Genomic DNA, 16,932 nt, shown 5'->3' with positions numbered 1-16,932 from the left:
GAACTGCTTTGGAGCACAGAGGGTCACAGCGCCAGGGACAGGGACAGAGATGTGAGGCTCCAGGCCTTGCTCATGAGGAAGAGAATCAGGAACTTCACCCTGTCACCACCAGCATGAGACAAACCAACCCCACACGGATGGGGCCAACGCTCCAGCCTGGAGTCTGCCCTGGCCGGCCTTCACCACCGCCCATCCCCCACTGCTATGTGCCCTGGCCCTCACTATACCCCATCCCTCAGCTCCATCTCCCCTGGCCCTCATCACTTCCCATCTCCTGCCCCATCTGCCCCAGTGCCCTTGCTACCTACCATCCTCCACCATGTCTGCCCTGCCCCTTGTCACCTCCCATCCCGTTCCCCTGTCTACCCCACCCCTCCTGGCTCAGCCCCCTGGAGTTTCCTTTCAAGGCAATATTGAATGAAGTAGCTAAGTCCCACCTAGTGCCACCTCCCCTGCCCCGGGCTAGTCACGGGGAGAGCAGGAGTGGGCACCACCCCTCTGCAGCATGTGGTGGGTGGGGGGGAATGGAGCTATAAGAAGAGGGGCTGGGAGCTGAGAGCCCATCACTGGGGATCTGGTGAGAGCATCTGTCAGTGAGAGACGGCACCTCCTGCTCCTGCCCCATGGAAACCATGGTGAGTCCCCCACCTTGTTCTGCCCCATGGAAACCCTGGTGAGTCCCTCCCGCCTCCTCCTGCCCCATGGCAACCCTTGTGAGTCTCTCCCATCTCCTCCTGCCCCATGGAAACCCTGGTGAGTCCCTCCCACCTTGTTCTGCCCCATGGAAACCCTGGTGAGTCCCCGCTGCCCCTCATCTCGTGCTCCATGGCAACCCTGGTGAGGCGTCCCCCCCCAACCTCTTGCCCCATGGCAACCCTGGTAAATCCCCACCGCCTCCTCCTGCCCTATGGAATCCCAGGTGAGTCTCCCTTCCCCCCACTCCTGGCCCATAGAGCCTCATGGAAGACCTGTCTGCCATTCACACCCCACCCCATCAATCTCCAGGGGGTTATCCTCTGCCCCCCCTCCTGTCGGTGGCGCATCAGGGGCTAGGGGATGTGGGTCAGGGGCTCTGGGTTTGTGCCCAGGCTCAGGGGCGCTGACACTGCGGGGTCCTGTGCAGGTGCCGGGACGGATGCCCAGGGCTGGACTCCTGCTGCTGCCCCTTCTCCTCTGCTTCGGGCCAGAGACCGCCGGGAGCATCAACCCGGCCGCACTCAGAGAGATTGGGGATCATGTGAACAAGTGAGTGAGAACCCAGTGGGGCATTTCCCATCTGGCTGGGACCCCTCTGCCCTCCCCGGGTGGTAAATGAAGGAAAAAAGGGGGGAAGATGCTTCACATTTGCCCTCTGTGATTTTCTATGGCACAGGTGGCTCAGTGCATGGCAGAGCTGGGAGGGGTGATTCTGGGGGTGCAGGGGGAGTTGGGGCTCAGAGCTGGGAGGGGTAATTCTGGGGTGCAGGGGGAACTGGGGCTCAGAGCTGGGAGGGGTGATTCTGGGGTGCAGGGGGAGCTGGGGCTCAGAGCTGGGAGGGGTGATTCTGGGGTGCAGGGGGAGATGGAGCCTGGAGCTTGGAGAGGGGTAATTCTAGGGGTGCACGGGGGTGGGGAGTGGGTCTCATTACTATTGTGAAAAACTGGTTGGAAACTGGAATTCCAATTGCCTCGGAAATTCTGAAATTTCTATTTTCTTTTCAGTCTGAATTAGAACTAAAATTTGAAAACTTCCATGGAATGGGAATTCCAAATTTTGTTTTGGAAAAATTAAAAACAGATTTCAGTTGGACCATATCTGAATATTTCATTTCAGTAAGATTAAAATATTTCCATTTCAGCTTTAGCAACTTGAGTTTCCTGCTATATAATATAATATAATATAATATAATATAATATAATATAATATAATATGAAAGTCCAGATGTTTTCCCCTGTATATTATAAACAGTAATATAACATAACAAAAGTAAAACAAATAAAGTCATAACCAAATGTTTCAATCCAAACACATTGTTCTGATAATTTTTCATCAGAAAATTACATAAAATCGATGTATTCCCTTGGAACGTTTAGATTTTGTTGAATCAGCCTTTCCCTAAAGAAAACTGTTCTGTCAGAAAAAATTTGCCCAGTGATAGTCATGTGCTTACTGGAATAAATAATACCTTGCACCCAGGACTCTTAAAAGAACTGGCCTGGTAGATAAGTGCCCCCCCCCCCCAGTATTATCAGGGTGAGGATGTTAGATTTGGGCATGGGAGGCTGAGCATTAGCATGAATATTCGTGATCGCGCTCAGGCCCTATAATAGGACAAACCACCATGAACCCAGCTTCATTCACACCCCCTGCTCCAGAGGCTGGTGGCTGCAGAGGGGGGGGGAGGGGGCTCAGTTTAGGGGATGAAGGGTCTGCAGGGCTCACCCTGCCCCCACAGGTGACACCTGTGCTCCCCCAAGCCCAGGCTGTGTCCACCCAGAGCAAGATTCCCTCCCAGTAGATCCTAGCTAAGGCGAAGGTGCACTGGGCTGGGAGCCAGGAGCTCTGCTTCCAAGTCTGCTGTCTAGCGCTCATCACAGCCCTTGTTACTGATTTGTTACCTGCACACTCCACCCACCTTTACCCTTCCGTGGGCTCAAGGCGTAACCCGGTTCATTTAGGCACCTCCGCGCTTTCCCACTTCCTAGGGCTCAGGGCCTAATTTTCTGCAGGTTTGTGGGGCCTTTTACCAGTGAAAGAGCCTTGCACAGTCATATCCTTAACCTCTATTTATGAACAGCTACCCAAACAGAACACACAGGGGAAGCAGACAATGCTCACCACTCCCACTAAGGCAGACGGACTTTTCCTGGGGGCCAGCCAGTGTCAGGTCATCTGGGGCTCCAGCTGCTGCATTGAGGGCTGGCAGGGTGCTGAGGTCTGGCAGCTCTGATCTTGGGCTGTGCCCTGGAGTTAGCGTCCAACGAACTTCCTTTTGGACCCCAGTTTCTATAGTGAAACTTGAGTCCTGCTCAGTGTACCTGACCCAATCATTGTAAACTGAAATACTACAACATCGTGTTTTTCACCCATCCTAGCCCATTACAAAACAATTCTTTACCCAATCGTAACCAGCCACCTTCGTTGATTTAAATCTTGCACAATTAGTCATGCAACTGACAGAAACAATCAAAGAACCAGACAGAGTCCACCTAGATAAACAGTAGAGAAGTGGGGGACTATAAAGGCAAAACGATAGACGTACAGATTGAACAGTGACAACTGCTGATAAATGGTTTCTTGCCAGACTGCTGAATGCTGTCAAACAAAGTTTTGATTAAAGATCTTAAGACCTGGTGATGGTGGGGACTGTTAGGACAGAAGCGCCTCCTTAAAAGCCCGATGTTGCATTGTTTTTTATAATTTAGAGGGAATGTGATTCTCTGTTTCGTGGCTGCCGCTGCTTATTGCTGAGAAAGGCCTCAGACCTTACAGATTAGTGCCCTGTCCTCAGTCACTTATGAGCCCCAAACCCTCCCCAATTCAGCTGCACAAGGCCACTTCAGGCAGAGGTGGGATGAGAACCCAGCTCTCTAACGTAGCAGACACAGAGCCTTTCACACTGAATGTGCTACATATATGTGCCACTGTTAGCCTCCCTTTAATCAGAATCACAGTCCCTCCCAGAGCTGGGGGGAGAAATGAGGAGCCCCAATCTCCAGTATTCTTCAGCTCTCCAGCAAATCGCTGTGTGTCCCGGGGCCAACTGTGTGTCATGTCCCTCTCTTGGGGTGGCTCCGTGTAAAAGCTCCGGCTTGCTCCTGGAGCTCAAGCGATAACACTCAGCCCTGTGGCGCTGACGGACCAAAGCTCACACCGGGCTAATGATTCCTGATGAAACCTGTGGCAGTTTCTTTTTAAAACCGCCCTCCACGTTTATTTCATTCTCCCAGGGAGCAAACATCCCCTGACCCAGGCTGGAGCCCTGAGAGCCTAGAACCGGCCAGTGATGGCGCCATGTGTGACCCAGCCCAAGTTTGCCCTTCAGGGCTGGGGGCAGAGCTGTTCAGAGCCCCGCGTCCCCTCACTGCCCTTTGCTTTGCCTTCCCTTAGGGATGGGTTGGCTGTTGAATACGCCTTCGCCGTCAGCCTGGAGAAAGCCAGTTGTGAGAACCCATCTGGTCTGGAACAGATGCTGCGCAGGAACAAACTGCAGGACATGCAGGCGGCCATTAACGCAGAGGGCAGCCTGTATGACCCAGATGAAGGGCCCATTGTGGCTGCCCGGATGAAGCACCTGGGCAGGGGAGGGGAACACGCCGAGTGGCGCCTGCTCCAGGGCGACCAGAACAGCCCCGTGCAGAAGCTCCTGGCCCGGCCCTACGACGAGAGAAGCTGCCTGATCTTCTTCACCGTCCGCTCGCCCTGCACGGGGACGTGCCTGCTGGTGAAGAGGCCCCACAACATCCTACAGATGGTGAGTGACACCTTCCGCCCCATCGACCACAACTACAAGGCCTTCGTCTTCCGGCAGATCTACCGGCAGGACCGGGACCTGGATCCCCAAAGCCTGCTGGAGGCCTGGCACCGGCTGCCCGACGTGCCCCTGCTGCGCTGTGACACCAAGGGCTGCAGGGACTGCAGTGGGAACGACCCCAACACCGACACCAACGCCTGCCTGGACGAGATGCGAGCCATGAGGCAGCCGCTGCACCTACCTGGCAGAGGGCAGGAGGGAGAGCAGGGGGCAGAGAGGAGAGCAGAGGATGTAGGGGAGAGCAGGGAGCACCTTCAGAGGGCTGGGGAGATGGTGGGGCAGGGGGCACCACTGGAGGGCTGGGAGGACAGCGAGGCAGGGGGTGACATCGTAACATTGGGGGGATGGCCAGATATTGGGTTCCGTCGGAGGCATGGGGGACGGTGGGGTGGAGGGTATGGGAGGCGTGGGGGACGGTGGGGTGGGGGACGCCGTGGGGGACGGCGGGGGGGCGGGCGCCGTGGGGGACGGCGGGGCGGCGGGCGCCGTGGGGGACGGCGGGGCGGCGGGCGCCGCGGGGGACGTGGAGGGCGTGGGGGACGGCGGGGTTGAGGGTGCCGCTGGAGGGTTGGGGGGATGGCGGGCCAGGGGGCACCGTTGGGGGAGGGGGGAGGGTAGGGCATGGGGCACCATCAGAACATTTGGGGGATGCAGGGGGTGGGACATTTCTTCTCTCAAGGCCTGTGATTTTGAATGATTAACACCAATAAACTGTCGGAGCCTCCTGGGGTCTCGTGTCTCTGTCCCTGTGTCTGTCTCCCTCCTCTCTGTCCGTGCATCTGGACTTTACACAGTGTGGGAGGCCCCGCAGTCTCCCTGGCAGTGCCCCCTTCCTTGGGCCAGGCCTGGCCCCCACTTTTTGCCTGAGCCCAGACCCTTAGCACAGAGTCACCCCCTTGGGAGCGAGGCAGGGCAGCCTTTGCCAGACACCCAGCACGGCTATGGATGAACCTGGCCATGTGCTGCCATCTGCTGGTGATGTGAAGGTAGACACATGACAAACACAATGGGCAGACCCCCGTTTGCATGTTTCCTGCCAGCCCTGCACTGGCTGGATCAGAAGGGAGGTGGAGGGGGAGCTCAGCGGGGGCTGAGAGGGGGTTGGGGCAGATCTGCCCTGTGTGCTCTGGGTGGGTCCATGAGATTGGTCCACACCACGAGAACTGCTGGGCAAAGCTCTCTGGCTCTAGCGCTGGGTGCACGTCCACCTGCAGTGGGACGTGTAGGTGGCCCATCACTCCGTGGGGACCTGCAGCTCCCCGGACTGACGGGACGAGGTTCCAGTCAGTGGCTGGAGGCTCTGAGGTGCTGCGCTGGGGATGGGGGATGGGAACAGGGGGCAGGAGAGACAGTTAGACAGAAACCTGGGCCTGCCCTGGCTTGGTGAGTCGTACATGCCTGTTCGTTTCTTCAGCTTCTCTCCTTGAGCCAGTTTCACCGGCTTGTTAGTCAGGCCGGGATCCGCTGACGTGGACAGGTGTGTGACAAAGGCCACGGCTAGGGTCAGGTGCCTGTCGCTAAAGCCCGAGCTTCATAAGACAATTCAGAGGAGAAGAAACAGGTTTCTGTTCCGTGAAGGCGGCTCGAATCAAACACAAGAGAAACCCGATAAAGCTTTAAAATCTGGGCAATGCGCAGGGAAGGGATTGTAGCAATCAGAACGAATTCTATTTAATGGAAAATTACAAGAAAGTGACAGGGAAAGACTTGTGCATCCCTCCCCTCCTTCCCATTGCCCACAATGCTGCCCCAAATTCTCCTTTCACGGCCTTCCTGGACAGACACCCAAGAACAATCCGTCCCCAGCTCCACCGAACCTGCAGGGAAGGCAGAACCAGCAGTGACCTCTACTGGGTTCAGGCACAAGGATGATACCAGTGCATGCAGTGTGTGGCTGTGGGATAGGCTGCTGTAACGGAGATATAAGCAGAGGTGTCACTGCTCAGGGGCTGTGTTAGCCGGGCAGTTTGGGGACGTATTGCACAATCACTCACCTCCCAAAGCGCTCAGGGAAATTGGCTGTGGCCAGGAGCAGCTGAGTCTGTGTGGTACCAGCCGATCTGCCCAGGCTCTCCCCTGCCCTCCTGCATGAACCAAACCTCACTGCCATGGAGCAGGCTGACGAGGGACACCTGCCAGGGCTGGCTGCCACTGTGGCCAACGCTAGGGACTGGACCAGCAACGCCAGGCTCCCAGGCCGAGCCTTGTCACAGCCTCCCCGGGTCTGCGTGTGGGGCAGGAGGTCGATCACAGACCCACGCCGGGGCTTCCACAGGCAAAGCGTGCGACAAACACCTGACGTGTGCGTGTCAGGGATTCACACCGTAACTGACCCAGCTGGAGAAGGACGTGAGCAATGCTGTCTCAGTGGGTTACCCAAGCATTCACTTGTCAGCAGTAGCATGTTGGCACCCAGGAATCCTGGCTTCTCCCTGCAGCTTTGTGTGAGTGTGGCTTAGTGGTTAGAAATCTCAGCCTCCACCTTGGATTGGTGAGTCTGACAGACAGGGTGGGGCAGCAGCAGATCAGAGGGGCTTCTGTCACCTTAGAGACCTGGGGCTTGGACATTTGGCAGCTTCAAACTGAGGCACAAAATTTACCATGATCAGTTTAAAGTATTAAAAAAATAACCCACACAAGTACCTAAAAATGGTGTCCTTGGAGACCATAGATCTGGTCTGTGAACTAGGATATCTGCAAATCTCTCTCTCTCTCTCTCTCTCTCTCTCACACACACACACACACACACTCCATCATGGGCCAAACAGTACAACCCAGGGTTTGTTTTATTAGAACTCACTCAACAACACGAGATATTCAACCATCCTTGCCACTGTCCAAACACAAATGTGTTGCACAGAACCCTAGCTCTGGTGTCACAGCCGCTGCACCTAATCCAGGCAGATTCCAGCCCCTGGTTACGTTTTGCTTTTTGAACTTGTTCAGGGCACGGACCAGACACCGGCCCTTCCACTGCGGAGGGTGGGAAAAATGATCCTGGGGGTGACACTTGGGTCTGGGTGCTAGGACACCTGGGTTCTAGCCTTAGTTCTGCCACTGTCTTTGGCAGGTCCCCTCCTGTCTGGGTGCCTCAGTTTCCCATCTCTAAATTTGGATCTATAACATTTGTGAGGTTTATAAGGGAGTTAACAACCAGCACAAATCTGAAGGAAGCCACGGAAATGACAACCCACCAGTGTGTGCACAGAGCCAATGCCCACACGTGACGGATGTGACAGGTAAGTGTCTGCACAGCAACTGCAGGGTTGCCAACTTTCTAATAGCAGAAAACTGAACACCCTTGACCCACCCCCTTCCCTGCCCCATCTCCAAGCTCCTGCCCCCCCTCACTCCATCCCCCTCACTCGCTCTCCCCCACCCTTGCTCACTCGTTCATTTTATCCAGGCTGGGGTAGGGGCTTAGGGTGTGGGAGGGGGGGTTGGGGAGCGGGCTCTGGGGTGGGGGCAGTGGGTTGGGGTATGAGAGGGCGTACGGGCTCTGGTCTGGGGGGTTGGGCTCTGGGGTGGGGGCAGTAATGAGGGGTTTGTAGTGTGGGAGGGGGCTCCAGGCTGGAGGTTGGGGTGCGGGAGAGGGTTCGGGGAGTGGGCTTTGGGTGGCACTGACCTCAGGCGGCTCCCAGGAAGTTGCAACATCTTCCTCCAGCTCCTAGGTGGTGGCACAACCATGGGGCTCCACGTGCTGCTCCTGTCCACAGATCCAGTGGTCATAGTTCCTGGCCAATGGGAGCTGTGGAGCCAGTGCTTGGGGCAGGGGCAGCGTGCAGAGCCTCCATGGCCACCCCTGTGCCTAGAGTCTGCACCCTGCAGGGACATGTCAGCTGCTTCCGGGAACTGCACGGAGCCGGGTAAGGAGTCTGCCTGCACCACCAACCAGACTTTTAACGGAGCCACCAGGGTCCCTGTTTGACCAGGTGTTCTGGTGGAAAACCAGACACCTGGCATCAGGCAGCCCTGACTGGGAGGCGTGACTCTCAGCTCATGTAGAGGGACCCGTGCTAGTGCCTGTAAACATCCCAGCAGTGCCAGTTGTGTGATGAGTGCTTGGCCCTGCTGCCCAAGTAATCGATCACTGTGGTCAGACATCCCCTGTCACCAGACACATCTCCCTCCTACTCTCCCCTGTCGCATCCCCCCCTTCCCCCAGCCCAGGTTATTCCCCAGCCCCACTTCCAGAAGAAAAGACTTTCCTGGTTTTCTGTTTCCAACAAGGGTTTTAGGTGAGAATTTTCCACCCACAGTGACAGGGCACCTCCCCCACCCCTAGGCCCGGCCCCATGTTTTAGATCACAAGCCATGAATGGCAGCAGAAGGCCCCTGGTGGCTCCAGATGTCTCCAGTCCAGAGCAGGAAGGAAACAGAGGCAGAGGTTGGGTAGGGAGGGGTGTGTAGATCTGTGTCAGACCTCTGTGCACAGTGTCTGTGTGTCTGTGCTGCACCTCCCAGGGGGGACGATGAAGCGGGCCCTTCGCGGGCTCCCACCTTTTGGTGGAGCTCTGCCAGAGGGGTGTTAAGCTACAGGAGATTCTGAGGGGTCAGCCCTGGTCGCAGGGGCTGGGCAGGGCGCCATGTGTCTAAGCCGTCAGGGCAGGTGCTAGGCAGAGGGGCTGCACCTCAAGAGTGTGCCCGGGGATCCCAAGACAGAACCTGGGTCTTGGGTCTGTTCAGACTCCCAGATCCAGTGGCTGGGTCCCCTCACAGCATTCTGGTGAGTGGCCAAGAGGGGGCGCTCGTCCGCCACTCGCTGCCAGGCTAAGGGAGGGGGGCGCTCACCCGGGGCTGTGGGGTTGCAGGGCGAGAAGCCAGGTTTCTGCTGACACAGGCTGGCACCAGCCGTTAATCGACTTCACTCCAGTCAGTTACTGTTTAACCTCCGGCCAGTCTGAGTTCTGGAGAGCTCAATCCGGCTGCGGAACTGGTCCCACAAGCCAGAGGGGTTTTACTGCCTGGTGCCCCCCGCTCTGCCCCCCACAAGGGCGGGGGCCCAAAGCCTGGCACTGGCAAGGGGATGTTTGCAGAGCAGGGCGATGGCACAGGCGGTAAATCCAGGGCACCCAGCTCAGCCTGCACTCTGGAGAACGGCATCTGCTTGTGGGTCCAGTCCAGAGACAGCCGAGAATTGGCTCTTGTCCAGTGAATGCCTGGGGAACTTGCAAGGGCTTTGCTGAGTAATTCAAAAAAACCCCCAATGGTCCTGGCCAGAGGCCAGCTGGAGAGACGGGCCCAGGCATGGAGAATGGAGAGGAAGGGGGTGAACTGTTTCCCTCTGTCACCGCCTGGGCCAGGCCTGGGCCAAGCATCCTGACTCCAGGACGTGTTGTGTGTTGGAAGGGAGTTTGACCGTGTCTGAGCAGCCGGCCAGGGGCCAATCCCAGATGCTGCCCTGCCAGGGGCACTTGGCATCTCAGCAAGGGCTAGTGTGGGGAGAGCCAGCCAGCCGGCATGCACGGGCCGTGGCTCTGGAAGGAAGCTCACGTGCTGGCCCATCCCCTCTGGAATGAGGGTGTCTGCATGTGAGACCGGCCTAGCCAGGGGCAGGGAGCTTCTGAGTGGGGCCATGGGGCAGAGACAGACCCCTATTCCTGGGGGAGTTCTGCTCTGGGGGGGCCAAACACCCCCACAAGCCAGAAGGCCGTGTTGGGGAGACCGAGGCAGCGGCAGGGAAGCTGCATGTCCTGAACACGGGCAGAACTTGGGTTCACTGAAGGGGAAGCTCGGTGGGATAAAGGGGAGCAAAATCCCGGCTCTGTACTCACTGCTGATCCGGTAACGTCAGCCTGGGGCCTGGCCCATTGCCGGAAGTCAGAGGCCCCTTCCCAGCTCTCGCAGGCATGTGCCACGTTGACAGGCACAACCTGGAGTCGTTGTCAGACACGTCTGTGGTGGGGCTGCAAGAATGTGCCCTGCTTTGCATGTTTCCTGGGGGTGGGGTGGGGTGCCAGGAAGTCTGTTCGGTCTGCCTGTCCTGGGCCATAAATCCATCCGCATTGGGGAGAGAAGGTCCTCCAGGGTTGAGCACCTTCCAAATGTGCAATAGGGCTAGCCAAGGCCAGATACCTCGGGTATGTAGTCGAAAGGGGCCTGATGAAACCCCAATGGAATAAAGTGGAGGCAATACAGGAATGGCCCATCCCGATCCGCAAGAAGCAAGTCAGAGAGTTTTTAGGGATAGTGGGTGGTACTATCGCTGGTTCATCCCTCACTTCGCCACGAGGGCAGTGCCTCTGATGGACCTGATAAGAGCTCGGGGGCGAGAGATAGTTAAGTGGACCAAGGCGGTGGATGAAGCTTTCACAGACCTAAGGACAGCCCTTTGCAGTCATCCGGTGCTCACAGCCCCAGATTTCAAGGAGAAATTCATTCTACAAACAGACATCTCGGAGGTAGGACTTGGGGCGGTCCTTTCACAAATGGTGGAGGATGAGGAGCACCCAATCCTTTACCTCAGCCAGAAGCTCCTGCCCAGGGAGCAACGGTACGCCGTAGGAGAAAAGGAGTTCCTAGCGGTTAAATGGGCCATGGAGACGCTATGGTACTACCTGCTTGGGCAGCGGTTCTGGCGGGACCCAACTGAGAGTGCCAATTCAGGACAAATTGCTTAAACAGAGCAGTTACAGCCCAAGGCTGGGGTTTTTCCACCTCTAAGGCAAACTAAACAAGCCAGACAAAGAGGACTTTGGTCTCACCCCACTGGCTAACCACAAGTCACACAAACAATTCCCTTAGACTCTCCAGTTTCCCAGTATCACCACCAGTGCCTCTCATTATGGGGACAAATGGTTATGAAAACAAATACCCCAGTAAAAGAAAAAAGGTTCTTCTGATCCTATAGGACCAAGCCCCAGACCCAGGTCAATATACAAATCAGATCTTACCCACAAATCACGCTGTTGCCAATCCTTTAGAATCTAAAATCTAAAGGTTTATTCATAAAAGGAAAAAGATATAGATGAGACTTAGAATTGGTTAAATGGAATCAATTACATACAGTAATGGCAAAGTTCTTGGTTCAGGCTGTGACAAACTGGGTGGGACTGTTCTTAATGTGGTCTTTGAATGCTGAGTGGGGAGTGTTGGCTGGGAAGGCAAGGGTGGTTGGCTAGGACAGTCTGCATTGGGGGATGGGAGACTGGCCTTGAGGGAAGATACCTGAGCATATAACATGAGAACCCAGGAAGGGGTTAGAGGCCAGGTGACACCTTTGCCCGGGAAACTGAACATAGGCGGTGGGAGGGGTCACTGAAGGGAGAGTTTCAGGAGCTGGCTGGTGGAATGGCTGGGAGGCAGACATGGCTCTGACCTCCCAAGGGGGCTGTGGGGCCCTGGGACCCCAAGATGGACCTGACTGGGGGGTCTTGCATCTGAAGAAGTGAGGTTCTGACCCACGAAAGCTTATGCTCCCAGTACTTCTGTTAGTCTCAAAGGTGCCACAGGACCCTCTGTTGCTTTTTACAGATTCAGACTAACACGGCTACCCCTCTGATACCTGACTGGGGGGGGATCCTGTTGTCTGTGCCTGCAAGACCTGTCTTGGACTGTGTTCCTGTCGTCTAAATAAACCTTCTGCTTTACTGGCTGGCTGAGAGTCATGGTGAATCGCAGGAAGCTGGGGGTGCAGGGCCTTGTGTCCCCCCACACTCTGTGACACAGGCTTGTAGCAGTGATAGAATAAACTACAGGTTCAAAATCAAGTCTCTGGAGTACATCCACAGCTGGGATGGGTCATTCAGTCCTTTGTTCAGAGCTTCAGTTTGTAGCAAAGTCCCTCCAGAGGTAAGAAGCAGGATTGAAGACAAGATGGAGATGAGGCATCAGCCTTTTATAGTCTTTTCCAGGTGTAAGAACACCTCTTTGTCCTTACTGTGGAAAATTACAGCAAAATGGAGTCTGGAGTCACATGGGCCAGTCCCTGCATACTTTGCTGAGTTACAAGGCATATTTGCCTTCTCTCAATGGGTCAATTGTATAGCTGATGGTCCTTAATGGGCCATCAAGCAGGCTAGGCAGAGCTAACACCAACTTGTCTGGGATGTTTCCCAGAAACATAGCATAAGTTTGAAATACTGACAGTACAGAGCCAATATTCATAACTTCAACTACAAAATTGATACACACATATAGACAGCATAATCACAACCAGCCAACCATAACCTTGTCTTAGACACCTCATTTGACCCCCTTTATACAAGATTTGGTGCCACTACAGGACTTTGGTTGCAACCATGTTCTATATGGTCCCAGATTATGTCAATAACGTCACAGACCCACCATACCAACATCAGCCATTTTGTCGCAGTGCTTTTAGTAAAAGTCATGCACAGGTTATGGGAAAATTCATGGTCCATGACCTATCTATTGCCTTTATTATAAATACCCCTGACTAAACCTTACCTGGGGGCCCCTGGGACTGCTGCTTCGGGGGACCCAGGGGCAGCCCCACTGGCCACTGCTCCATCCGTCCATGGGGCTAGCTGCACCAGCTGCTGTTTGGGCACCACCAGCAGTGGCTGCTCCAGCCACACAAGCCGCTGCTCCCCATCTTTGTCGCAAGACCCAGTGCCCCCTCCACTGATGCAAAGGGAGGTGATCAAACCCTGCAGCGCTAGGGCAGGGGAGAGGGTTATGGATCCAGATTGGGGGAGCTGCTCCCTGAGCCCGGTAGATGACACCTGAGGGAGAGGCCATGTTGGGGATGAGGGTCCGGGGGGGGGGGCGCAGTCAGGTTGGGGGGTCCTGGGGAAGCAGCTGCAGTTGAGGTGGGCGTCCCAGGCAGGGGTCAGAGTCTGCGTGGGGATAGAGTTCCTGGGGCAGGGGGCACAGTCAGGGGAGCCTCCGGGAGGGTGAGGGGGGGTCTTCAGGCAGGGGGGTGAAATTGGGGTGGGGGTGCTGGGGAAGGAGGTGCACTTGAGGCAGAAGTCCAAGGGCAGGGGGTGCAGTCAGAGTGGAGGTCCCTGGGGCAGGGGGTGCAGTCAGAGTGAAAGTCCCCAGGGGCAGGGGGTGCAGTTGGAATGGAAGTCTCCAGGGGTACGGGGTGTAGTCAGGGTGGAGGTCCCCGGGGGCAGAGGGTGCAGTTGGGATGGGGATCCCCGGGGGCAGGGGTGCAGTCGGGGTGGGGTCCAAGGCTGTGCCCATCTCCTGGCTTTTACACATGTTCCCCATGGGGGCTCACAAATATGTTTGGTGCCAGGCCAACAAAAGGTTAATCCAGCCCTAGCCACCGGCAGAGCAGTCCCTTCCCCCACAGAAAGGCTGAGGGGCTCGGGAGGGAGGCCCTGGCCCGCTCCCTGCCAGAGATGAGGCTGCCAGCGGCTGCTCCCTCGGGGGCTGAGGCCGGGGGCCCTGCAGCTCTTGTGCCACCAAGGCCGCAAGGGCTGTTTATTTCTCAAGCCGCGGTTATGCCCATGGGGGAAGCCCAGCCAGGGCTGAGGTGACTGATAGGTGTGAGACTCAGGAGCGAGGCCTCCCAGCCCCACACTTCTTGCACCACCGTCACCACCACAAGGGGCCGTTTATTTCCCAAGCTGCATTTGCAACAGCGGGAGGAACACGGTCAGCAGAGATGCCTGTGTCTGGCATGGTGGAGGGTGGAGGGACCTTGCTCAGCCAGGCTGGGCCATGAACCACTTTGCTAGTGCGAGCGCCCCACAGGGACAGGCCCCAGCCCTGCCCCCGAGTGACATGACCTGCCCTGCCCCATCGTTCCCAGTGGGGGCTCAGCTCCCACTCGCAGTCTCCACAGGGCGGGGGCACTGGCTGGGTGCAGATGGGACACACAGCCTGATGGTTCCCTGGTTGTTAGGGGCTCAGCGCCTCTCTCCCAAGCCCTGACCCCAAACACACATCCTGCTCACCCCCAAGTGGCTGTTGCCGGCAGGGACGGCACCGGGAGCTCTTGGAGGGCGGGGGGCTGGCAGGGAGCCCCGTCAGAGTCCTGCCTTCAGCATGGGGTCCACAGCCAGGATGAAGCTGGCAGTGTCCAGCCAGACTCCTGCGTCCCGGACCTGTGCCCTCTGCCTCCAGCCCAGGCCTTGGGTGCAACCGAAGTGAGAGCAACATGGAACCTCAGCAACAGGGAATCGCCTCATCCCTCCGGGGGAGCCGCCCCAGCCCCGATTCCTCCCACTGACTCTTGGGCACTTGGTTCCCCAAGGACTCCAGCGCCCTGGAGCTCTGGCCAGTGGCTGTGACCCTGCTCCAGCCTGGCACCTTCCCTGGGCTGAGCTGTGGGGCTGTAGGGCAGACTGAGCAACACCTGTCCAGCCTGCTCTCCCCCGTGCCCTGTGCCGTGCCCAATGCCCCCTCCTCTCCCCCATGCCCCCTCCTCTCTCCCCATGCCCCCTGCTCTCTTCTGTGTCCCCTGCTTTCCCCTGCATCCCTTATTCTCCCCCACCCACCAGAGACACCCTCTCCGCTCCTCTCCCGGAGACGCCCTCGCCGTGCTGCTCCACCTCCCTCCTGCCCACTGGAGACCCCGGCTCCGCCCTGCTTGGCGCCTCGTTCTAACCTGCATACCAGCCGGATTCTCCTGCGGGGTCCCAGGGCTGGGGACAGAGGAAAGGTGAGGGTCTCAGGAGGGATGGAGGCCTCCGCCTGCTCTCCACTCCCTGCTGGAGATGAAGCTGCCAGAGGCTGCTCCCGTGGGGGGCTGGAGGCTGCTGGCCCACGGCTCTTCCACCACCATCACGGCCTGAAGGGGCCATTTATTTCTCAAGCCATGATTGTGCCAGCCTGATGGGCGGGGGTGGGGGGGGAGGAAGCGTCACGCTCAGCCAGGTTGGGCTATAAACATCCTCTCCAGTGCGAGCGCCCGCAGGGCCCAGGCACCAGCGCAGCTGCCAAGGGGCACGACCTGCCCTGCCCCGTAGTCCCCAGGGGAACCACTTGGGTGCAGAAGGGGCACGCAGATCGGCGGTCTCTCCTGATGGCTGTGTGACCCCAAACACCCCCCAGCTGTGCTTTCAGCCCCCTCACTATGAGGCCTTTGCTCGCTGGGCAGCACCGGAGCCCCCAAAGAACGGGAGGGGTCTGGGAGCCTGGCCCCAGCTGTGATCCAGGCTGGTCTTGCCTGTGCTTTTACCCCTCTCAGCACCTACAACCCGCCCCCATTAACCCTGCGTTAGAACAACAGTGGCTGCCTGCCGAACCTGTCGGGCACTGGAGAGAAGGGCCTCGGTCATAGCACAGGCCATCCCAGAGTGACCCCTCAGATGTTCGGGGGAAGTCTGAAAACAAGCAGGGGCAGGCGGGCAGCAGCAGGTAAGCTGGGGCGGAGGGGAACGCGATGAGGAGGGCTCCGGGGAGGCGCGGTGCGGCCCAGTCCAGCCCTAGCCGAGTGGCTCCCTCCGGCCCCCGGGCCGGTCAAGCGGCTCTGGCCCCAGGACACTGGCACCGGTTCCAGCCGAGTGCGCCAGCCCCGGTTCCGGCCGAGTGTGCCGGCCGAGCACCCCCAGCCCCAGTGGCTCCAGTCACGTCCCCTCCGGCCCAGCTCGGCTCGGGCCCCGGGGCCCCGGCCCTGGTCGAGCAGCGCTGGCCGAGCACCCCCAGCCCCGGCGGCTCCAGCCCCGGCCCCGGCCCTGGCGGCTCCGGCCTGGCTCGGGCCCTGGGGCGCCGGCCCTGGCCGAGCAGCGCTGGCTGAGCACCCCCGGCCCCAGCGGCTCCGGCCCGGCTCGGGCCCCAGGGCGCGGGCCTCGGTTCCGGCCGAGTGTGCCGGCCCTGGCCCCAGCAGCTCTGGCCTGGCTCGGCTCGGGCCCCGGGGCCCCGGCCCTGGCCGAGCAGCGCTGGCCGAGCACCCCCAGCCCCGGCGGCTCCGGCCCCGGCCCCAGCCCCAGCGGCTCCAGCCCGGCTTGGGCCCCGGGGCGCGGGCCTCGGTTCCGGCCGAGCACACCGGCCCCGGCCCCAGCAGCTCCGGCCCGGCCCCAAACCCCACGACCGCAGCCGGAGCTCCGGCCGGAGTGCAGCCCGATTCCTGGGGGCGGGGCTTGCCACCCACACTATGGTGTCCCCTCCTGAGTCTTTGTCAGCCTCTTATCTAGAACCCCACTCCTCCTGAGTGTGTGACAGCCTCCAATCTAGAACCCTGCCCCTCCTGAGTGTGTGACATCCTCCGATCTAGAACCCCACCCCTCCTGAGCATGTGACCGCCTCCAATCTAGAACCCCACCCCCAAGTGTGTGACAGCCTCCGGTCTAGCACCCCGCCCCTCCTGAGCGTGACAGCCTCCGATCTAGAACCCACCCCTCCAAGTGTGTGACAGCCTCCAATCTAGAACCCAGCCCCTCCTGAGTGTATGTCAGCCTCTGATCTAGAACCCCGCCCCTCCTGAGTGTGTGATAGCCCCCAATCCAGAACCCCGCCTCTCCTGAGTGTGTGTCAGCCTTGGCTCTAGAACCCTGCCCCCAAG

The 16,932-nt window shown here is 58.4% G+C and overlaps 1 protein-coding gene across 1 annotated transcript; it reads left to right on the top strand.

Annotated features, from left to right (window-relative positions):
- The first annotated feature begins 483 nt into the window (after window positions 1–483).
- On the top strand, window positions 484–11,134 carry LOC112060694 (uncharacterized). Its single transcript, XM_065571874.1, has 4 exons — window positions 484–635; window positions 1,124–1,245; window positions 4,091–4,897; window positions 10,747–11,134. The coding sequence occupies exons 1-4, from the start codon at window positions 624–626 to the stop codon at window positions 11,132–11,134; spliced, it is 1,329 nt and encodes a 442-aa protein (XP_065427946.1). The 5' UTR covers window positions 484–623.
- Window positions 11,135–16,932: the final 5,798 nt, after the last annotated feature.

Source organism: Chrysemys picta, chromosome 17 (assembly GCF_011386835.1).
Source record: "Chrysemys picta bellii isolate R12L10 chromosome 17, ASM1138683v2, whole genome shotgun sequence".
Classification (NCBI taxonomy): Eukaryota; Metazoa; Chordata; order Testudines; family Emydidae; genus Chrysemys; species Chrysemys picta.
This window is presented reverse-complemented; position numbering and strand designations above follow the sequence as displayed.